Source organism: Ranitomeya variabilis, chromosome 4, assembly GCF_051348905.1.
Source record: "Ranitomeya variabilis isolate aRanVar5 chromosome 4, aRanVar5.hap1, whole genome shotgun sequence".
Classification (NCBI taxonomy): Eukaryota; Metazoa; Chordata; class Amphibia; order Anura; family Dendrobatidae; genus Ranitomeya; species Ranitomeya variabilis.
In genome coordinates, this window is record NC_135235.1 from 218,933,716 (window position 1) to 218,958,333 (window position 24,618).

The 24,618-nt window shown below is 42.9% G+C and overlaps 1 protein-coding gene and 1 long non-coding RNA gene across 2 annotated transcripts in view; one reads left to right on the forward strand and one right to left on the reverse strand.

Annotated features, from left to right (window-relative positions):
• LOC143768659 (uncharacterized) overlaps window positions 1–20,952 on the forward strand; it is a 69,383-nt gene extending 48,431 nt beyond the window's left edge. The window contains exon 2 of the long non-coding RNA XR_013213987.1: window positions 20,757–20,952. This is a non-coding gene — a long non-coding RNA (uncharacterized LOC143768659). The remainder of the gene's footprint in view (window positions 1–20,756) is intronic.
• Window positions 1,907–17,021, reverse strand: LOC143768658 (phospholipase A2 inhibitor NAI-like). The gene is made up of 5 exons (XM_077257301.1): window positions 16,932–17,021; window positions 16,578–16,700; window positions 5,632–5,778; window positions 4,090–4,248; window positions 1,907–2,316 (listed from the first exon to the last, which is right to left on the reverse strand). The coding sequence occupies exons 1-5, from the start codon at window positions 16,981–16,983 to the stop codon at window positions 2,057–2,059; spliced, it is 741 nt and encodes a 246-aa protein (XP_077113416.1). The 5' UTR covers window positions 16,984–17,021; the 3' UTR covers window positions 1,907–2,056.
• Window positions 20,953–24,618: the final 3,666 nt, after the last annotated feature.

Genomic DNA, 24,618 nt, shown 5'->3' on the forward strand with positions numbered 1-24,618 from the left:
TCATGTGACTGACAGCTGCCGTATTTCCAATATGGTAGAGTTGTTGCTCTTGTAGTTTGTCTGCTTATTAATCAGATTTTTATCTTTGAAGGATAATACCAGACTTGTGTGTGTTTTAGGGCGAGTTTCATGTGTCAAGTTGTGTGTGTTGAGTTGCGTGTGGCGACATGCATGTAGCGACTTTTGTGAGATGAGTTTTGTGTGGCGACATGCATGTAGCAACTTTTTGTGTGTCGAGTTGCATGTGACAGGTTAGTGTAGCAAGTTGTGTGCAGCAAGTTTTGTGCATGGCGAGTTTTGCGTGTGGCGAGTTTTAGATGTGGTGCGTTTTGAGTATGTGCAAGTTTTGTGTGAGGCAACTTTTGCATGTGTTGCAACTTTTGTGCATGTGGCAATTTTTCCACGTGTGCAAGTTTTGCGTGTGGTGAGTTTTCCATGAGGTGAGTTTTGCACTTGTGGTGAGTTTTGCATGAGCCTAGTTTTGCATGTGGAGAGTTTTGACCGTGGCTAGTTTTGAGCGGCGACTTTTGTGTTTCAACTTTTATGTGGCGAGGTTGGTGTATGTGTGGTGAAATGTGTGCTGAGGGTGGTATATGTGTTCAAGCACGTGGTAGTGTGTGGCGCATTTTGTGTGTGTGTTCATATCCCCGTGTGTGGTGAGTATCCCATGTCGGGGCCCCACCTTAGCAACTGTACGGTATATACTCTTTGGCGCCATCGCTCTCACTCTTTTAGTCCCCCTTGTTCACATCTGGCAGCTGTCAATTTGCCTCCAACACTTTTGCTTTCACTTTTTCCCCATTATGTAGATAGGGGCAAAATTGTTTGGTGAATTGGTTAAAATTTTGCCTCGCAACATAGCCTATGACGCTCTCAGGGTCCAGACGTGTGAGTGTGCAAAATTTTGTGGCTGTAGCTGTGACGGTGCCAATCCCGGACATACACACACACATACATACAAACACACAAACACACACACACATTCAGCTTTATATATTAGATAATAGGAAGTATGAGATTAATATCTTCCGCCTGGGACCTCCAGGGGCGAAGATATCGGAAAGTTGGAGATCTCTTAATTTTTGAGACCCTAACAACATCCAATGTGTTTTTTTTATCTAATAAGATCAGAGGTGTGAGGTTTTTTCATTGTCAGTCCTGGAAGACAGTTCGCTGTGGTTCTGTACCATCTCCCTAAAAAACGCGTGCTTCCCTTCACTATGATCCGTGCCATTTCTGTGAGACACATTTAGTAGATTTCTTTTGTTAGTACTTTTTATTTTATGTGACTGTATATACTGTATTGTTTTGTTGATTTTGTAACATCTTTGTAAATTTTTATAAACACTTCCTACTTTTCAGATTAAATATATCAAATTCAATACCTTTGTTGGTCTTGTTTTATAAACCGCACCCCTGAAGCCATATGCTACCTGTAGTGGGTGTCCAAGGGGACATATACACCAAGAAGTGGGACATATATACCATATATATATGTCCCCTATACTGGGCCAGGAAAGGGCCCAGTATAGGGGACATATATACCAAGAAGGTTGACATATATACCAGTTTGGGGGACATATATACCAGGAAGGGGTCCAGGATAGGGAACATATGAAAACCAGGATGGGGCAAACACATATTCAGAACATTACGAGGGTCCATACATCTGACCAGTATACGAGGGTGGGTAATGTTCAAATTTTGCACTGGGGACCTAGTTACACCACTTGATGGTCCCATTCTATACTGGCTCATATCGGTAAGTTTTGTACCGATACAGCACCTCTTTTTAAGGTCTGATCATGTGGACTATTATAATGCTGTAGGTCTTAGTAATGGCTCATATTTTGGTTTATTTCCCGTATTCCTCTTTTAATTATATAGGACATTAGAGGTTTTTTTTTTTTTTTTTGGTTTAAACTTTATTGGAAAAAGCGAATACTGGTATTTGCTCAGACGGAGAGTTTGCGTGTTGTAGCCATTTGCAACATCATAGTGCCCCATTTGTCAGGATCATAAAAAAAGCAAAGAAGTCAAAACTTTAGCTAGGAACTTAATCATCATAATCCTCTTGATCATCTTTGTCGTCGTCGTCTTTGTGGTCGTCGTCTTTGTCGTCATCGTCTTTGTCGTCGTCGTCTTTGTCGTCATCGTCTTTGTCGTCGTCGTCTTTGTCGTCGTCATCGTCATCTATGCTTCTTGTGCACGTGATTTTGTAGCCATCATGAAATACTGTCTCAGGAAAAGGAGGAATTTGTTGAATGCAAATGTTCTTGGTGGCACATCCTCTGTAAGCCCAATCTTCTGGAAGAGCTGTGGAGAAAAACATTGGATATGTTACGAAGAAAGTGCTCAATCATCGGAGGTCAAGGTTGCTCTGGTAGACAGTGGTGGCTCAAAACCAACTGGACTCTACCAAATGGGTTTAGCTTGAGCAACCTGCCCTAACCAGAAGAGGGACCTTCAGCTCCAAGTACCATCCGCCAAAAGGTTTCAACAACTTCATCAAGGAGGTCAAACAACAAATGAGATCTCCATTCATAGAGTTGGGATTAGTGGTACAGTTGGATATACATGAATTGTTGACACCAAACATGCTTCAATTTCCACCTGGCATAAAAAAGTGGCTTGGACAATGAGGTGGAGATGGTTCCTTTCTGCCTTATGGTCAGAAACAAGTCTGATGTGAAGTTTGTATAAGGGAGTGAAGGAATGGCCGATCTCTAGGGACACATATAAATTTTTTTTTTTATATATATATAGTGCAAATTTGAAATATGAGAGAGTAGGACAAGAGGCTTTTAAAGGGAAACTGTCAACAGTTTTTTTCTACGCCATATGAAATATATATGATATAGGGGCAGAGACCCTGATTCCACTGATATATCACTTACTAGGCTGCTTGCTGCAGTTTTGATAAAATAATAGTTTTAACTGTTGCAAATCTTCAGTACTCTGCATACTGTGCACTGTATAACCCCACCCACATCCCTGATTGGCTGATATGTGTGTACACTGTGCATAAGCAGCAAGTTGCCAATCAGAGATGGGGTATGGTCAAACTACATGGCAGCAGATTAATGAATAAGTGATTTTAACACAAATTACAGAAATCAAGACAGAAAGTAATACATCGCTGGAATCAGGGTATCTGTCTCTACATTATGGTGCTCTCAGACTAGATGTCAAAAACTTGGTGACGATATCCCTTTAAGGGAAGAAAATTTGCATTTCTTTTACATCCAAAACATTCAACTAAATGTAATGGGGGTACTTTAAGTGGTCCATTGGTAGCTATAAAGAGGGCTATCACAAACAGGCTTGGCACTAGCGATTCCTTTTTTTCAGATGCCAGGGTTGCCCTGCCCTTCACTCTTTAAACTCCTATACAGGGATCTGGACTTAAAAATGACTTCTAGGCTTGAGCCTCTGAGTTAGCTGCTTCGGTGGGGTGAGCCGGCAAGTAGAATAGTCCGGTAGCTGGGTCAGAAACAGGAGGTCAAATTTACAAGGCAGGAGAGTGGTCAAAAAATAAGTCAAAAAGCAGGAATGTCTACAGGTCAAAGCAGAATGCTGAGAAGATGTCTAAGAGCAAGTCAAGCTATAATTGGCAGTGGACAGTAGGCTCTCAGGAGCTTAAATAGCCTGCAGCCCACCCAGGCCACAGGGAAGGAAACAAACACTAAAAAGCTAACTTCTGATCTCCCAGGACGGACAGAACTACAAGTACCGGAGAACATGGAAATAGAGGGGTCGTCTCATGTTTTCCGTGACATGAGCACGGCGGCGCTTGGAAACAGAAGACGAAACAGGACGGGCAGGCACCGACACAGGAAGTGGGGATCACAAGATTTACAGTTTTTGCTCCGTTTCTTGTCAAAAAGATGACAAATGCCTTATAACTTGTTTTTTTTACTTCAAAATACATTTTTAAAAATCTCAACTGGGTAAGGACATCTCATAGAGGACCCCCACCTGCCAGAAGGACCAGGCTCCCCTAGCCCTCTCATGAGATAAGTAAAAATGGAAGATGTTATGTAGAAAACGTGGCAAAAGAAAGGAGCAAGAGAGGAAACGTATACTTACTCGAATTACAGATTTTACCAACGAAGGAGAAGCACCGCGTCTGGGGCCCCCGACATTTCATGGTGTCAGATGGAGTGCAACTTTTTACTCCTACTCCATTTGCATAACAGTAGGGGCATTCTACCCCATTTCTTTTTTCTTTGTAGTTTGTTGGCAGCACTGGGGTCAAGAAAACGCACGTCAGTCCCACAGTCCCATGTGTAAAATAACGCATTAAATTCTGAAATTGTGGACTAAACTCATTGAGATATATATATATATATATATATATATATATACTAGCTGTTTCCAGCCAGCTAACACTCGGCACGCTCATTGCTATCTAATTAACGCTGCTAGTGATTAAACTAAAGTAAATAATGACAACATTCAGTAGCGCTTACGCAGGTGGTAAATTAACTTAAAATGAAGTTAATAACCATAATAATCATTAAAAATCTGAATAATACTAATAATACATTTTATTCACAGTGTAAAATCAAAAACAACCTGTGGTAATGGGGTGGGGGGGCAGGATTATGTGTGCTAATGTGGTGGGGGCGGGATTATGTGTGGTGATGTGGTGGGCGGGCGGGATTATGTGTGGTGATGCGGTGGGATTATGTGTGGTGATGTGGTGGGGGGGCGGGATTATGTGTGGTAATGTGGTGGGGGTGGGATTATGTGTGGTAATGTGGTGGGGGGCAGGATTATGTGTGGTAATGTGGTGGGGGGCAGGATTATCTGGTAATGTGGTGGTGGGCGGGATTATCTGTGGTAATGTGGTGGGGGGATGGGATTATGTGCGGTGATGTGGTGGGGGCGGGATTGTCTGGTAATGTGGTGGGGGGCAGGATTATCTGGTAATGTGGTGGGGGGCGGGATTATCTGTGGTAATGTGGAGGGGGGTGGGATTATCTGTGGTAATGTGGTGGGGGGATGGGATTATGTGCGGTGATGTGGTGGGGGCGGGATTGTCTGTGGTAATGTGGTGGGGGGTGGGATTATGTGTGGTGATATGGTGGGGGCGGGATTGTGTGTGGTTATTGGGTGGGAGCGGGATTATGTGTGGTAATGTGGTGGGGGCAGAGCTACTGTGCAGGGGGCGGGATTAGCGAGTAATCACGATGCCTCTTATATATATATATATATATATATATATATATATATATAATGTGGTAAAAATAGGCACTGGCTGCCTCTACACTCTGATTAGATGATCCATTGGGTTTCAGAGTAGGACACTCTAAAAGTGGCCCATACTTAATGAGTACTTTTATCAAAAATGGATTTTCCAAGTAGGACCATTTAATTTTGTCTTTTTATCAAGCACTGCCCAATAATGACATGCACTAGATATGCTTCAGAGTAATAGCTTTGACCGCAGAGCTCATTTATTAATGGCCCTGTTGGCAAAAACCTCAAAGATTTGACAATATTTGTATATTGATAAGCAATCAGCTACATAAATATGGATAATCTTTATATCAGGAGAACATTTCTGGACATATTGTAAAATTATATACATGTGCATAGTATATATTCATTCATTCAACAACTTACATGGTAGTGATCCCTTGTTGCAGAGGTCTCCCTCGCAGCACTTTGTTAAGCTATAAACATCAATTCCCACCGTCATGTTGAAAGTTAGGTTACACAGGGATGGGGCGTTTGCGCAAGACTTCCAGATCTGGTAGAACTTCTCATTACCTAAAAATATAATACATTTGATTTTAAATAAGAATATACTATAACGCTATCCCTATATACAAGAATATAGCTAGTATAAAACTGCCCTTATGTACAAGAATATAACTGCTATAATACTGCTCCTATGTACAAGAATATAACTACTATAATACTGCTCCTATGTACAACAGTATAACTACTATAATACTGCCCCTGTGTACAAGAATATAACTACTATAATACTGTCCCTATGTACAAGAATATAACTACTATAATTCTGCTCCTATGTTCAGGAATATGACTATTATAATACTGCTCACTATGTACAAGAATCTAACTACTCTAATACTGCCCCTATGTACAAGAATATAACTACTATAATACTGCTCCTATGTACAAGAATATAACTACTATAATACTGCCCTTATGTACAAGAATATAACTACTATAATACTGCCCCTATGTACAAGAATATAACTACTATAATACTGCTCCTATGTACAAGAATATACCTACTATAATACTGCTTCTATATACAAGAATATAACTATTATAATACTGCCCCTATGTACAAGAATAGAACTACTATAATACTGCTCCTATGTACAAAAATATGACTACTATAATGCAGCTTCTATGTACAAGAATATAACTACTATAATACTGCTTCTATGTACAAGAATAAAACTACTATAATACTGCCCCTATGTACAAGAATATAACTACTATAATACTGCTCCTATGTACAAGAATATAACTACTATAATACTGCCCCTATGTACAAGAATATAACTACTATAATACTGCTTCCTATGTACAAGAATATAACTACTATAATACTGCTCCTATGTACAAGAATATAATTACTACTAGATGGTGGCCCGATTCTAACGCATCGGGTATTCTAGAGTATGCATGTCCACGTAGTATATTGCACAGCCCACGTAGTATATTGGTCAGACATGTAGTATATTGCCCAGCCACGTAGTATATAGCCCAGCCACGTAGTATATAGCCCAGCCACGTAGTATATAGCCCAGTCACGTAGTATATTGCCCAGTGACGTAGTATATTGCCCAGTGACGTAGTATACAGCACAGAGCCACGTAGCATATTGCCCAGTGACGTAGTATATTGCCCAGTGACGTAGTATATTGCCCAGCCATGTAGTATATAGCCCAGCCATGTAGTATAAAGCCCAGCCACGTAGTATATTGCCCAGCTATGTAGTATATTGCCCAGTGACATAGTATATTGCCCAGCCACGTAGTATATTGCCCAGCCACGTAGTATATTGCCCAGTGACATAGTATATTGCCCAGTGACGTAGTATATTGCCCAGCGACGTAGTATATTGCCCAGCCACGTAGTATATAGCCCAGCCATGTAGTATATTGCCCAGTGACGTAGTATATTGCCCAGTGACGTAGTATATTGCCCAGTGACATAGTGTATTGCCCAGTGACGTAGTATACAGCACAGAGCCACGTAGTATATTGCCCAGCCACATACTATATTGCCCAGCCACATAGTATATTGCCTAGCTACGTAGTAGATTGCCCAGCCACGTAGTATATTGCCCAGTGACGTAGTATATTGCACAGCGACGTAGTATACAGCACAGAGCCACGTAGTATATTGGCCAGCCACATAGTATATTGCCTAGTTATGTAGTAGATTGCCCAGCCACGTATGTCACAGGTTAAAAAATAAAAAATAAACATACTCACCTTCCGATCCGAGGGCCCCTTGTAGTTCTAACACACTCATCATACTTGTAGTTCTGTCGCCTGTGCGCAGTACAGGCGGCAACTTCCGGTCCCAGGGTGTGATGACGTCACGGTCACATGACCGTGACGTCACGGCAGGTCCTTCTCGCGCAGGCGCGCTGGGCATGTGATAACGTCGCGGTCACATGACCGTAACGTCATGGCAGGTCCTGCTCGCGCAGGCGCGCAGGGTCTGTGATGACATCGCGGTCATATGACCGTGACGTCATGGCAGGTCCTTCTGCCATACGATAATTGGTACCGGAACCTGACGCTTGCACAGAGCGGTTGCCGGAGGGTGGCGAGGAGCGGGAAAGGCAGCGGAAGGTGAGTATATAATGATTTTTTATTTTTTAATTATTTTTAACATTGGATCCTTTTACTATTAACGCTGCATAGGCAGCGTCAATAGTAAAAACTTGGTCACACAGGGTTAATAGCGGCAGGAACGGAGTGAGTTACCCGCGGCATTACGCGGTCCGTTACCGCTGCATTAACCCTGTGTGAGCCGTGACTGCGGGGAGTATGGAGCGGCCGGCCGGCTCTGACTGCAGGGGAGTAGGGAGGGACTAATTGGACTGTGCCCGTCGCTGATTGGTCGCGGCAGCCATGACAGGCAGCTGGCGAGACCAATCAGCTAATGAATAACCGTTACGGAAGTTGCGGACAGAAAGACGGAAGTACCCCTTAGACAATTATATATGTAGATAATACTGCCCCTATGTACAATAATATAACTACTATAATACTGCTCCTATGTACAAGAATGTAACTATTATAATACTGCTCCTATGTACAAGAATATAATTACTATAATACTGCCCCTATGTACAAGAATATAATTACTATAATACTGCCCCTATGTACAAGAATATAACTCCCATAATACTGCTCCTATGTACAAGAATGTAACTATTTTAATACTGCTCCTATGTACAAGAATATAATTACTATAATACTGCCCCCTATGTACAATAATATAACTACTATAATACTGCTCCTATGTACAAGAATGTAACTATTTTAATACTGCACCCCATGTACAAGAATATAACTACTATAATTCTGCTTCTATGTGCAAGAATATAACTACTATAATATTGCTTCTATCTACAAGAATATAACTACTCTAATACTGCCCCTATGTACAAGAATATAACTACTATAATACTGCCCCTCTGTGCAAGAATATAACTACTATAATACTGTCCCTAGGTACAAGAATATAACTACTATAATACTGTTCCTAAATACAAGAATATAACTACTATAATACTGCCCCTAAGTACAAGAATATAACTACTATAATACTGCTCCTATGTACAAGAATATAACTCCTATAATACTGCTCCTATGTACAAGAATATAATTACTATAATACTGCCCCCTATGTAGAATAATATAACTACTATAATACTGCTCCTATGTACAAGAATGTAACTATTATAATACTGCACCCTATGTACAAGAATATAACTACTATAATACTGCTCCTATGTACAAGAATATCAACTATATAATTGTCTAAGGGTTACTTCCGTCTGTCTGTCTGTCCTTCTGTCTTTCTGTCACGGATATTCATTGGTCGCGGCCTCTGTCTGTCATGGAATCCGAGTCGCTGATTGGTCTCGCCAGCTGCTTGTCATGGCTGCCGCGACCAATCAGCGACGGCCACAGTCCGATTAGTCCCTCCCTGTTATGACCCCAATGGCAGAGGGTCTCATAAATAAATACCAAGTCTGCAAACACAAAAAACCAGCTCATAGGGCAGTGGTAACTGGGCTGACCGTATATCTAATCCTAGCACCACAAATAGCAGCAGCCGGGGAACGTGCCTACGTTGGTTCTAGACGTCTCGCGCCAGCCTGAGAACTAACTAACCCTAGAAGGGAAAAGATAGACCTTTCTTGCCTCCAGAGAAAAGACCCCAAAAGTTGGATACAAGCCCCAACAAATAATAACGGTGAGGTAAGAAGAAAAGACAAACGTAAGAATGAACTAGGTATTTAGCAAAGAGAGGCCCACTGACTAATAGCAGAATATAGTAAGATGACTTATACGGTCAGCAAAAACCCTATCAAAAATATCCACGCTGGATATTCAAGAATCCCCGAACCGTCTAACGGCCCGGGGGGAGAATACCAGCCCCCTAGAGCTTCCAGCAAAATCAGAAATCACATTAGTACAAGCTGGACAAAAAATAAGAGCAATACAAATAACCAAAAAACAAGGAAGCAGGACTTAGCTTAATTTTGCAAGAACCAAGACCAGCAGACAGGAGCAAACAGAAAGAACTGATTACAACGATGCCAGGCACCAGACTGAGAATTCAGGAAGTTCATATAGCAACACCCCTGGACTAACGACCCAGGTGGTGCCAAACTGAGGAAAGAAATTCCCAGAGTCATATCACTAGTGACCACAAGAGGGAGCCAAAAAAGTCTAATTCACAACAGTACCCCCCCTTTAAGGAGGGGTCACCGAACCCTCACCAAGACCACCAGGGCGATCAGGATGAGCAGCGTGAAAGGCACGAACTAAATCGGCCGCATGCACATCAGAGGCAACCACCCAGGAATTATCCTCCTGACCATAGCCCTTCCACTTGACCAGATACTGAAGCCTCCGCCTGGAGAGACGAGAATCCAAGATCTTCTCCACCACGTACTCCAACTCGCCCTCAACCAACACCGGAGCAGGAGGCTCAACAGACGGAACCACAGGTACAACGTACCGCCGCAACAAAGACCTATGGAACACATTGTGAATGGCAAACGACACCGGAAGATCCAAGCGAAAGGACACAGGATTAAGGATTTCCAATATCTTGTAAGGACCGATGAAGCGAGGCTTAAATTTAGGAGAGGAGACCTTCATAGGAACAAATCGAGAAGACAGCCATACCAAATCCCCAACACGAAGTCGGGGACCCACACCGCGGCGGCGGTTGGCAAAACGCTGAGCCTTCTCCTGTGACAACTTTAAGTTGTCCACCACATGATTCCAAATCTGCTGCAACCTATCCACCACAGAATCTACCCCAGGACAGTCAGAAGGCTCCACATGTCCCGAGGAAAAACGAGGATGGAAACCAGAGTTGCAGAAAAATGGTGAAACCAAAGTAGCGGAACTAGCCCGATTATTAAGGGCAAACTCAGCCAACGGCAAGAAGGTCACCCAATCATCCTGATCTGCAGAAACAAAACACCTCAAATAAGCCTCCAGAGTCTGATTAGTTCGCTCCGTTTGTCCATTAGTCTGAGGATGAAAGGCAGACGAAAACGACAAATCAATGCCCATCTTAGCACAAAAGGATCGCCAGAACCTGGAAACAAACTGGGATCCTCTGTCAGACACGATATTCTCAGGAATGCCGTGCAAACGAACCACATTCTGAAAGAACAAAGGAACCAGATCGGAAGAGGAAGGCAGCTTAGGCAAAGATACCAAGGCAAAGATACCAAATGGACCATCTTGGAAAAGCGATCACATACCACCCAGATGACAGACATGCCCTGAGACACCGGAAGATCTGAAATGAAATCCATGGAAATGTGTGTCCAAGGCCTCTTCGGGACAGGCAAGGGCAAGAGCAACCCGCTGGCACGAGAACAGCAAGGCTTAGCTCAAGCACAAGTCCCACAGGACTGCACAAATGACCGCACATCCCGTGACAAGGAAGGCCACCAAAAGGACCTAGCCACCAAATCTCTGGTGCCAAAAATTCCCGGATGCCCTGCCAACACCGAGGAATGAACCTCGGAAATAACTCTGCTGGTCCACTTATCAGGAACAAACAGTCTGTCAGTTGGACAAGAGTCAGGTCTACCAGCCTGAAATCTCTGCAACACACGTCGCAAATCCGGAGAAATGGCTGACAAGATTACTCCCTCTTTAAGAATACCAACTGGTTCTGCGACTCCAGGAGAGTCAGGCACAAAGCTCCTTGAAAGAGCATCAGCCTTCACATTCTTTGAACCTGGTAAATACGAGACCACAAAGTCAAAACGGGAGAAAAACAATGACCAACGGGCCTGTCTAGGATTCAGGCGTTTAGCAGACTCGAGATACATCAGATTTTTGTGATCAGTCAAGACCACCACACGATGCTTAGCACCCTCGAGCCAATGACGCCACTCCTCAAATGCCCACTTCATGGCCAGCAACTCCCGATTGCCAACATCATAATTCCGCTCAGCAGGCGAAAACTTCCTAGAGAAAAAAGCACATGGTCTCATTACAGAGCAACCAGGGCCTCTCTGCGACAAAACGGCCCCGCCCCAATCTCAGAAGCATCCACTTCAACCTGAAAGGGAAGTGAGACATCAGGCTGGCACAAAACAGGCGCTGAAGTAAACCGGCGCTTCAACTCTTGGAAAGCCTCCACGGCTGCAGGAGCCCAGTTAGCAACATCAGAACCTTTCTTGGTCATATCCGTCAAAGGTTTAACAACGCTAGAAAAATTAGCGATAAAACGACGGTAGAAGTTAGCAAAGCCCAAGAACTTCTGAAGACTCTTAACTGACGTGGGTTGAGTCCAATCATGAATAGCTCGGACCTTGACTGGGTCCATCTCCACCGCAGAAGGGGAAAAAATAAAACCCAAAAAGGGAACCTTCTGTACTCCAAAGAGACACTTTGAGCCCTTAACAAATAAAGCATTCTCACGCAAAACCTGAAACACCATCCTGACCTGCTCTACATGCGAGTCCCAATCATCAGAAAAAAACAGAATATCATCCAGATAAACAATCATAAATTTATCCAGATACTTCCGGAAAATATCATGCATAAAGGACTGAAACACTGAAGGAGCATTAGAGAGCCCAAAAGGCATCACCAAGTACTCAAAATGACCTTCGGGCGTATTAAATGCAGTTTTCCATTCATCTCCTTGCTTAATGCGCACAAGGTTGTACGCACCACGAAGATCTATCTTGGTGAACCACTTGGTACCTTTAATCCGGGCAAACAAGTCCGACAACAGAGGCAAAGGATACTGAAATTTAACAGTGATTTTATTCAGAAGCCGATAGTCAATACAAGGTCTCAAAGATCCGTCCTTCTTGGCGACAAAAAAGAATCCCGCACCAAGAGGGGAAGAGGATGGACGGATATGCCCCTTCTCCAGAGATTCCTTGATATACGAACGCATTGCAGTATGCTCAGTTACAGACAGATTAAATAGTCTTCCCTTAGGAAATTTACTACCTGGAATCAAATCTATAGCGCAGTCACAGTCCCTATGAGGAGGCAGAGCACTGGACCTGGACTCGCTGAATACATCCTGAAAATCAGACAAATACTCAGGAACTTCCGAAGGAATAGAGGAAGCAATAGACACCGGCGGGGAATCACCATGAATTCCCTGACAGCCCCAACTTGACACAGACATTGCCTTCCAATCCAAGACTGGATTATGGGTCTGTAACCATGGCAGACCCAAAACGACCAAATCATGCATTTTATGCAGAACAAGAAAACGAATCACCTCCCGATGTTCAGGAGTCATGCACATGGTAACCTGTGTCCAAAACTGCGGTTTATTTTCCGCCAATGGCGTAGCATCAATACCTCTAAGAGGGATAGGATTTACCAACGGCTCAAGAACAAAACCACAGCGCTTGGCAAATGACAGATCCATAAGACTCAGGGCAGCACCTGAATCCACAAACGCCATAACAGGGTAGGAAGACAATGAGCAAATTAAAGTCACAGACAAAATAAATTTAGGTTGCAAATTACCAATGGCGACAGGACTAACAACCCTTGTTAGGCGTTTAGAGCATGCTGATATAACATGTGTTGAATCACCACAGTAAAAACACAACCCATTCTGACGTCTATGATTTTTCCGTTCATTTCTAGTCTGAATTCTACCACATTGCATTAAATCAGGTGTTTGTTCAGACAACACCACAAGAGGATTAGCGGCTTTGCGCTCCCGCAAACGCCAGTCAATTTGAATAGCCAGCGCCATGGAATCATTCAGACTTGCAGGAATGGAGAAACCCACCATCACATTCTTAATGGCTTCAGAAAGGCCATTTCTGAAATTTGCGGCCAGAGCACACTCATTCCACTGAGTAAGCACGGACCATTTCCGAAATTTTTGGCAATACACTTCAGCTTCATCCTGGCCCTGAGAAATAGCCAGCAAGGCTTTTTCTGCCTGAATTTCAAGATTGGGTTCCTCGTAAAGCAATCCGAGCGCCAGAAAAAACGCATCAATATTTGCCAATGCCGGATCTTCTGGCGCTAGCGAGAAGGCCCAATCCTGAGGGTCGCCCCGTAAGAAAGAGATAACAATTTTAACTTGCTGAGCTGAGTCTCCAGACGAACGGGGTCTCAGAGATAGAAACAATTTACAATTATTCCTGAAATTCCTAAACTTAAATCGGTCTCCAGAGAACAGTTCAGGAATAGGTATTTTAGGTTCAGACATTGGACTACTGGTAACAAAATCTTGTATGCCCTGCACACGAGCAGCAAGCTGGTCCACACTTGTAATCAAGGTCTGGACATTCATGTCTGCAGCAAGCTCAAGCCACTCAGAGGTAAAGGGGAGGAAGAAAGAGAGGAAAAAAAAAAAAAAAAAACTCAGAATTTCCTTTCTTATTATCCCACTTCTGCAATGCATTAAACATTCAACTTTGGCCTGGCATACTGTTATGACCCCAATGGCAGAGGGTCTCAGAAATAAATACCAAGTCTGCAAACACAAAAAACCAGCTCATAGGGCAGTGGTAACTGGGCTGACCGTATATCTAATCCTAGCACCACAAATAGCAGCAGCCGGGGAACGTGCCTACGTTGGTTCTAGACGTCTCGCGCCAGCCGGAGAACTAACTAACCCTAGAAAGGAAAAGATAGACCTTTCTTGCCTCCAGAGAAAAGACCCCAAAAGTTGGATACAAGCCCCCAACAAATAATAACGGTGAGGTAAGAAGAAAAGACAAACGTAAGAATGAACTAGGTATTTAGCAAAGAGAGGCCCACTGACTAATAGCAGAATATAGTAAGATGACTTATACGGTCAGCAAAAACCCTATCAAAAATATCCACGCTGGATATTCAAGAACCCCCGAACCGTCTAACGGCCCGGGGGGAGAATACCAGCCCCCTAGAGCTTCCAGCAAAATCAGAAATCACATTAGTACAAGCTGGACAAAAAATAAGAGCAATACAAATAACCAAAAAACAAGGAAGCAGGACTTAGCTTAATTTTGCAAGAACCAAGACCAGCAGACAGGAGCAAACAGAAAGAACTGATTACAACGATGCCAGGCACCAGACTGAGAATTCAGGAAGTTCATATAGCAACACCCCTGGACTAATGACCCAGGTGGTGCCAAACTGAGGAAAGAAATTCCCAGAGTCATATCACTAGTGACCACAAGAGGGAGCCAAAAAAGTCTAATTCACAACACCTCCCTACTCCCCTGCAAGTCAGTGCCCGGCGCCCGTTCCATACTCCCTGCTGTCACCGCTCACACAGGGTTAATGCCGGCGGTAACGGACCGCGTTATGCCGCGGGTAACTCACTCCGTTACCGCCGCTATTAAGCCTGTGTGACCAAGTTTTTACTATTGATGCTGCCTATGCAGCGTCAATTGTAAAAACATCTAATGGTAAAAATAATTTAAAAAAAATAAAAAATCATTATATACTCACCTTTTCCGCTCCTCGTGATGCTCCAGGCAGGTTCTGGTGGAAGGATGGTCTGCGAAAAGGACCTGCCATGATGTCACGGTCATGTGACCCCGACATCATCGCAGGTCTTGTGCGCCTGCGTGAGAAGGACCTGCCGGCCCTTGACGTCACGGTCATGTGACCGCGACACGGTCATGTGACCGCGACGTAATCACAGGTCCTGCGCGAGAAGGACCTGCCGTGACGTCACGGTCATGTGACCACGACGCGGTCATGTGACCACGACGTCATCACAGGCCCTGCGCGCCTGCGTGAGAAGGAGGCGACAGAACTACAAGGGTACCCTCGGAAGGTGAGTATATGTTTATTTTTTAACTTGTCACATACTTGGCTGGGCAATATACTACGTAGCTGGGCAATATACTACGTGGCTCTGTGCTGTATACTACGTCACTGGGCAATATACTACCTCACTGGGCAATATACTACGTGGCTCTGTGCTGTATACTACGTCGCTGTGCAATATACTACGTGGCTCTGTGCTGTATACTACGTCGCTGTGCAATATACTACGTGGCTCTGTGCTGTATACTACGTCACTGGGCAATATACTACCTCACTGGGCAATATACTACGTCACTGGGCAATATACTACCTCACTGGGCAATATACTACGTGGCTCTGTGCTGTATACTACGTCGCTGTGCAATATACTACGTGGCTCTGTGCTGTATACTACGTCGCTGTGCAATATACTACGTGGCTCTGTGCTGTATACTGCGTGGCTGTGCTATATACTACGTGGCTGGGCAATATACTACGTGGCTGAGCAATATACTACGTGGGCTGTGCAGTGTACTACATGAGCTGCGCAATATACTACGTGGCTGGGCAATATACTACGTGGGCTGCGCAATATACTACGTGGACATGCATATTCTAGAATACCCGATACGTTTGAATCGGGCCACCATCTAGTAACTACTATAATACTGCTTCTATGTACAAGAATATAACTACTATAATATTGCTCCTGTGTACAAGAATATAACTACTATAATACTGCTCCTATGTACAAGAATATAACCACTATAATACTGCTCCTATATACAAGAATATAACTACTATAATACTGCTCCTATGTACAATAATATAACTACTATAATACTGCCACCCATGTACAAGAATATAACTACTATAATACTGCTCCTATATACAAGAATATAACTACTATAATACAGCTCCTATGTACAAGAATATAGCTACTATAATACTGCCCCTATGTACAAGAATATAACTACTATAATACTGCCCCTACATGCAAGAGTATAATATCCCAAATCAAAGATTCTGCATAGCTTTAAGAAAAGTATATTGTTAATCATGAAATGCAGTTACCGATATGTTCAAACATCACAGTAGTTCTGCAACTTGTGACTGATGGATCGCAGATCTCGGTAGTTGTATTTACGCACGTTTTCCCATGGTAGTTTTCACACTTCTCACAGAGAAGACTCGCCCCTTTAGAACGGTAAAGAGAATAAGATTAAATACAGATGACCTTCAAGTTCATGAGGTAGGTGAGACCAATGCCTGGAATGAAAGGATCCTAACAGTAAGAGGTCTAACCCCACCACCCACCGCCTATTTTAGGATTTAGTATTTGGCATGGCCAAGATTGGAAATGGTACCCAACATCATCAAACTTCACTACGTAAGACCCAGTTATTGAGAACATAAATTATTTCTTACCAGTTGTAATGTAGATGAAGAACAGGATTACGATGTTTGAGAAGTTCTTCATGGTGGCAGGAGGGATTGAGGAGATCAGATCTCTCGTTCTCAACTTTGATGTTTGTTCTTCATCTCCCTTTTATATCCAATTACAAGGAAGTTGTCCAGGTCAAATTCCACCTGTAAGATTAGCCATTCTGACACATTAATTATGTTAAGAATTAATTACTTGATCCATATGACACGATGACCTAGAGTCTACAGTAATACCAAGGACGGATATCTACTATTCAATGTAAAATCTTATTACTCATCCCTTTAAAAATATTATTGACTCACATGGTGACATATTTGTCCTAAAGTTTATTGTCTATGATGAACTGCCTGATAAAGCCAAGTGGTGGAAGCTCCTTTCTGGCAGTCTCATAGACCATGGGTGGTGCAGTGGAGCCAGGGGTGGATTAAGGGTAGCCAGGGCCCCGGGCTGTTCAGACACTGTGGGCCCCCCCGGTCATGTGACGGGGGTCATGTGACGGGGGTCATGTTATACCCGAACCAGATTATTCCAGAAAAATGGCCAGGCCCTACTCTACTTAACCTATTAAATATTTGCTAAAATCTGCAATACAATTTAGGTATATTTTGACCAATAATATCACATACAAGGAACAAATACCACCGCGCCATGACCAGACCACAAATTACAACCACAGTGATCGAATAATATCACATACAAGGAACAAATACCACCGCACCATGTCAAGACCACATATTACCACCGCTTGGTGACCAAATAGCACATTCAAGGGACAAATACCACAACACCATTTCCAGACCACATATTACCACCACATAGTGACTGAATACTACAATACTGATCAGTAATTAAAAAACAAAGCAAAAAAAACACAATACTATCACCATAAGTGCCAGTATTCACAGGAGATCTGTACTTAGTATGCAGTGTCTGTGTAGAGGTAATACAGAGATCACTGGTGACATTATACACAGGAGCTCTGTATATAATGTATAGGTAATACAGTGATCACTGGTGACATTGTACACAGGACCTCTGTATATAGTATACAGTGTATAGTGTCAGTGTATAGGTAACACTGACTCACAAGTGACGTCTCTAGGTGAAGACCTTCATCTTTCATCCAGCACAGACCGCCATCATTTCTTCCAGCCAGGACTCGTTTCTGCAGGAAATAACACAGTTATCTCGAGCTCTGCTTGCAGAACACATTACTTAATTTTTCACAACTTCTACATTACACCACATGGAGAAAAAAAGGTGATATAGTGTCACTCTGCACAGTAACAGGACCACCACCCCCCATTTAAAACAGTATACTCAAAAAATAAAATAAATATATCACTGCAGTAATAATATCCCTTAATTAGCCCCTATGGTAATAATATTCCCCACCCTGGCCCCGTGTGTCTCATTCCTGGCTCCAGCCATATGTTCTCCCATCCTGCACTCATGAGTATCCATTCTAGCCCATATGACCTCCCCATCCTGCCCCATCTGTCTCCATCGCATCCATCCTGCCTCATGATCCAATCCTGCCCCATGTCTTTCATTCTGCCCCGTGTCTCCAATCATGCCCCGTGTCTACATTCTGTCCATGCCTCCAGTCCTGCCCCCAGTGTGTCCAGCATGTTACCCACAGTGTGTCCAGCATATTACCCCCAGTGTGTCCAGCAATCTGCCCCAGTATGTCCAGCATATTGCCCCAGTGTCCAGCATTGCCCCCGGACAGTGTCTCCAGCAATCTGCCCCAGTGTCTGACTCCAGCATATTGCCCCCAGTGTGTCCAGCATTGCCCCCAGACAGTGTGTACAGCAATCTGCCCCAGTGTGTCCAGCATATTACCACCAGTGTGTCCAGCAATCTGCCCCAGTATGTCCAGCATTGCCCCAGTGTGTCCAGCATATTACCACCAGTGTGTCCAGCAATCTGCCCCAGTATGTCCAATTGTCCAGCATTGCCCACAGTGTGTCCAGCATTGCCCACAGTGTGTCCAGCATTGCCCACAGTGTGTCCAGCATTGCCCCAGTGTCTCCAGCATTGCCCCAGTGTCTCCAGCATTGACCCCAGACAGTGTGTTCAACAATCTGCCCCAGTATGTCCAGCATATTGCCCCAGAGTATCAATAGGAAACCGCCGCAGGCAGCGCCGGTAGGGGCCCGGTGAGCAGATGAGACGGGGCCCGATGCGGGCCCCCTCTCTCTGCCCACCGGCCGGGTCTGGGCACAGAATAATCATATTACATACGCCAGTAGTAGTAGTCAGTCAGGGGGCCTGATGGCGGCCGGTGGGCAATCTGTGCGGTAGTAGCCCAGGGCCCCCCCACACCACTGGGCCCTGGGCCACTGCCCAGATTGACCCTCTGATAATCCTCCCCTGAGTGGAGCATATGCCTAGGCACCACTCCATTCCAAAGGGGCATTTTAAAGCCCCTTTCTCGGAATCGGTGGGGATTTCGGAAGTGGATGGTCGATAACTTGTCAAGATGAGACAGTCGCTTTATAGATCGTATTATGAAGGAACGGTAATTTTTGAAATGGGTCCCACCTAACTTGGTCAGGTCCTAGTTTGAAAAGAGTCGGACTTTGTCCAGAGTTTGGTGTTATCTTCTGCTTTTTGTAGCTTCTGTTCAAGCCTCGTGGTAGGACTTATACATCTTATTTCACCAAGTGAGATTGTAAAAAAAATGCGTATAATTTGGAAATCTACCTGTCTCCCCGCTATTCCCCAGCCTCTCCCCTATGTCAAGCCCTTCACTGGCTTCCTATAGTCTAGAGACTCCAGTTCAAAACCCTTACTATGACATACAAAGCCATCCACAACCTGTCTCCTCCATACATTTGTGCATGGTCTCCCGGTACTTACCCACACGCAACCTCCGATCCTCTCAAGATCTCCTCCTCTACTCCCCTCTCATCTCTTCTTCCCACAACCGCATGCAACACTTCTCCCGTGCTTCTCCCATACTCTGGAACTCTCTACCCCAACACATCAGACTCTCACCTACCATAGAAACCTTCAAAAAGAACCCGAAGACCCACCTCTTCCGACAAGCCTACAGCCTGCAGTGATCCTCAACCTACTGAACCACCGCACAACCAGCTCTACCCTCTCCTAGTGTATCCTCACCCATCCCCTGCAGACTGTGAGCCCTCGCGGGCAGGGTCCTCCCTCCTTCTGGACCTGTAAGTGCCTTGTTTTTTTTGCACATATTTATTGTATTTGTCTATATTTGCCCCCTTTTCACTTGTAATGCGCCATGGAATAAATGGCGCTATAAAAAATGTATAATAATAATAATAAAATAAAAGCTAAATTCTCTTCTAGTGTACATTACAAGAAAATATTCAAAAGGTTTATTAAAAAACAGGGAAAAATGGAAAGAAGGCGCAGGCCCTAAGGTACCCGGCCATAGGCAGCTGTATCAAAATATAGTTAGGTGCAAAATGTGCATCAATGAGTTAACATTGTAAAAAGTAGAACCAGATACAGATATAAGCAGATTTGCAAAGATAGTGCAAAAAAAGTTGTAAAAGATTGACAAAATTGTACATATGAAATCAAAATAAACAAATGCAAAAAAACTTAAACAAGTGCAAAGAAACAGAAATATTAAAGTAATAATAAGGTTGTGTAACAGAATGGTCACAGAACTCAATGCGTGTTTCGCACAACAAGCCTACTTCATCAGGGAATACTTTAGTCTTAGATAAATTGAGCCCAGCAAAAGAAATGAGATTGAAGTACTAGTTATCGGAACAAATGCATCACTCCTTTAATTTATTTTTTTATCATTGTTGTTTCAGGTCCCTGGTTCACCTATGGATTCTCCTGTTGCCTCATGGGCCAGTTCATATCTGCTCGAGTCTTCAACTAAAAGCCAAATTCACTAAAACCGAGAATGAAGAAAGAACTGTGAGTGCATAATCAAGCAAAGCAAACCAGTTGGTCATATCTTCTGACTAATTATATCTTTTCATTTTAATAAATTTGCAAATAAAATTAATGGGTTCCATGATAATTAAAGGGCCATTCGCTATGTGCCAAGTTTCCATATATCTACAGAACAGGTAACAACTTACTGCAATGGGAACAGTGATCAGAAATACCCCGTTTAATGGAGCAGCCGCTACATATACGTGTCACTGCACCTTTCATGGTCTACGGAGATAGGCATGTGCCACCATTATTCCTTTCCAGTGATACATTTCAGATCTCCGTTCTTGGAATTGGTGGAGTTACCAGTGCTGGATAGGTGACCACAACTTGACAAGTTGAGTATTAGAGTGTTTTTTGGGGGGGAATTTAGGAAATTTGGCACAGTATAGAAATATTTTAAATAAAAGATATAACCAATACTTCCTAGATGGCTCCGGAATAAATCTGCCAGTTGTCTTCTCCTACCCTACGGTGATGACACTCTGCCTACCATTCACGTGACTGGTGCTGCCAATAAATGACAGGTCTCTGGTCCAATGGGATGTAGCCTTACATACAGACTTCACCGATAAGGTCAATGATTGTCTGCACAGGTACTTGTATATGATGCATGGCACATTATCCTTGCAGAACGGGAGAGGACCACCAAGGTGCGAAAGCAGAGTACTCGAAAGGTACGTAATATTTATTTCTTGACATTTACGATGCCCTACCAATAAAATTGTTATTTAAAATCCCTTTAATTAGACGTAATTCACAAGTTGGTAATTCACAAGTTGGCACCAAAAGGCAGCCGCGACAAACGCTTCATTGACCGGCAGAAACATTGTGTTCCCAATTATGGAGAACATAACTGGGAAGCAGATGTTCCTATAATCAAAATAACTGCATATCAAAATGATATGACCAATCCAGTAATGGAAAGAGGAAATAAGAGTAATAACAGTACCAACGGTAATAATGCAAGATTGTAGACAGTGACCGGAAAAACGAGACTGTCAGTAAGGACAATGGAAGGATCAAAGAACATTCCGAGCCAGATACAATGTGTTCTACCTTGTGCATACCAGTGTCATGCTTCACCAGGAAAGAGATGCTCTACCAGTTTTCCCTGGAGTGTTCCTTTAAAGAGTAAACAGTTTCAATTTTTAGCTTATAAATCAATTATTTCTCCATAGAACTTTATGAGCACCAACTGTCATCTCCTGTCTCAGAAATGGGAAAGTCTTGATTCACTGAAGACACATTTTACCCATGAATTGGAAATGTTGAAAATGAATGATGAGCCCTTGCGGAGAAAGAAGTCACTTTCTCTAATAAGATATATGACAAAGTTTATTATTTTTATCTGTATATGAAAAAACAACAATTAAAACGATCGCTAATTTTTAAATAAAATTTGCTTCCATTTCAATGGTAAAAGTTTAACCGAGTATCAACTATGATTTATTTGGAAGCTAGAAAAAAGTGTTTTATTTCCCTACAGCACCTCCGCAGGGAAAATGATGCATTACACATGTAAGTGATAAAATGTAGAGTTCTTGTGTGTATTGGGGGAAAGGACTGGCTTATAGTATTGGGGTCAATTAAACACATTTGTCCCCCAACACTGCTGCTGATATTTTTTTGACAAAGCTAAAGATGTCCATGAATAATATGCAGTCCTCCAGAGCACGAACTGGATACAGGCATATTTTACAAGTTTAATATTCCATCTGGAACCTTGCAAATGTATTTGTCCTATAATAATTTAGTTTGCACAGGATTAAAAAAAAAACAAACCCAGCAACTGGTTTCCAAAAACAGCGCCATGTTTGTCTACAGGTTGTGTCTGGTATTGCAACTTAGCTGTGGTAAATTAGACTTGGTAGCATGCAATAACAGCTTTCGCAAATAGATGACCATAGGAGGGCTAATATTCAGTAAGGCTTACAAAGAAATCCCCTAAAAAAAAAATAATCAATCTTTATTAAATATAGTTAAAGAAGCAAAAAAAACCCCCTAAACTAAATTATTGATACCCATCAACACAAAAAGGGGGATGTGCATTTAAAAGACCTCTATAGCTGTAGGAGGAACTATTTTAGGTGGATATCTCTGTTGGTTATAGGACCATATATACAGATAGATAGGATCAGCTCCAATCCCATATAAAGAGTGATGTTCGCCTCAAGGAGGGTTCATATAACAACCCTAACACTAATCAATAAATAGTCTCAAGTGGACTGCAGATATGATGCCAAGAACGGCAGATCCAGATCGGCCAACAGAATGTCATGTTCGATGACGATGACAGCGTAGCGATGCATTGTCGTCTTTGCGCAGTGACATGCACCACGTTGATCTGCCCGGGACCTGATGTGGTAAGATGAGTATATGATGTTTTATTTTTTCCTTTTAAAATTATGTAATTTTTTTGTCTGGGGGCTAGTAAAGGGACCATCATAAATAGTGGGGCTACTAGAGAGGTCTTCATAAATAAATGGAGGCTACTAGAAAGGTCTTCATTAATAGTAGGGGCTATCAAGGAGGCCTGCATATTTAGTGGGGGCTACTAGAGAGGTCTTCATAAATAGTGGGGGCTACTATGTGAAGGCCATCATACATAGTCTGGCTACTAAGGCAGTCCCTAAAACATAATAGGGGCCATCAAAGTGTGGGGGCTACTAAGGGTGCCATCATAGAGCTTGAGTGCTACTAAGGGGGCCATGATACAGTGTGGGGGCTACTAAAGTGTTGTGGGGGTCACTGAGGGGTTGTAAGAGTGGGACACTGAAACAGTCATATGCCTTTCCTCCCATCAGACGTTTGAAAAATGTGTGTCGTGTGACTTGATTTTATTGTATTTTATTGAGGGGTGTAATATTATTATTATAATACATTTTTATAGCGCCATTTATTCCATGGCGCTTTACAGGCTCACAGTCTGCAGGGGATGGGTGATGATACACTAGGAGAGGGTAGAGCTGGTTGTGCGGCGGTTCAGTAGGTTCAGGATCACTGCAGGCTGTAGGCTTGTCGGAAGAGGTGAGTCTTCAGATTCTTTTTGAAGGTTTGAAGTGAAAATACATAAACCTTACAAGTACTAACTGATTGTAATGTAATTGAAACAATGTACAATGTTATTAATGTATAGTAGATAGGGAAATATGCAGTTGTGTGCATATTAGTAGTAGGAAATAATGTAGAAGTTAGGATACAGTTAAATGTTTGGGACCAGCCCAGCAGGAGAAGGGGTCAGAGCATATAAAAAGTGTGAGCACTTCCTGATTAGATTAGGTATCGGTAGTGTACGAGAGAGTTCAAGGACAGAGGGTTGAGGGCACAATGAGAACGTCGGCAACTTTGGACATTTCTATAATGTCTGGGGCCTACTGCTCGGACTAACAAAGGAGGAAAAAGCAGAGGGCTCCACTGGAAATATGTGTCGGATCACATGCAGCATGTGAAAGACATTGAGTAGAATACAAAAAAAAAAAAAGAAAGAAAAAGAACATGCTCTAATCAGGGATCACCAAAAGATACTATAGTACATTCTTTATTAGTACAAGCTACAAAAAAACATAAAAACAATTAAAAAGTCATACAAGACTTAATGCAGTCATCCAGAATAGGATAAAAGAACTTCGTCATTCCAAAGACCAGTAGCATAATATCTTGTTAAGAATAATGAGTCCAGGCTAGAAAAATACTTTCTATAAGATATCAAAGAATGATCCAAGATCTATG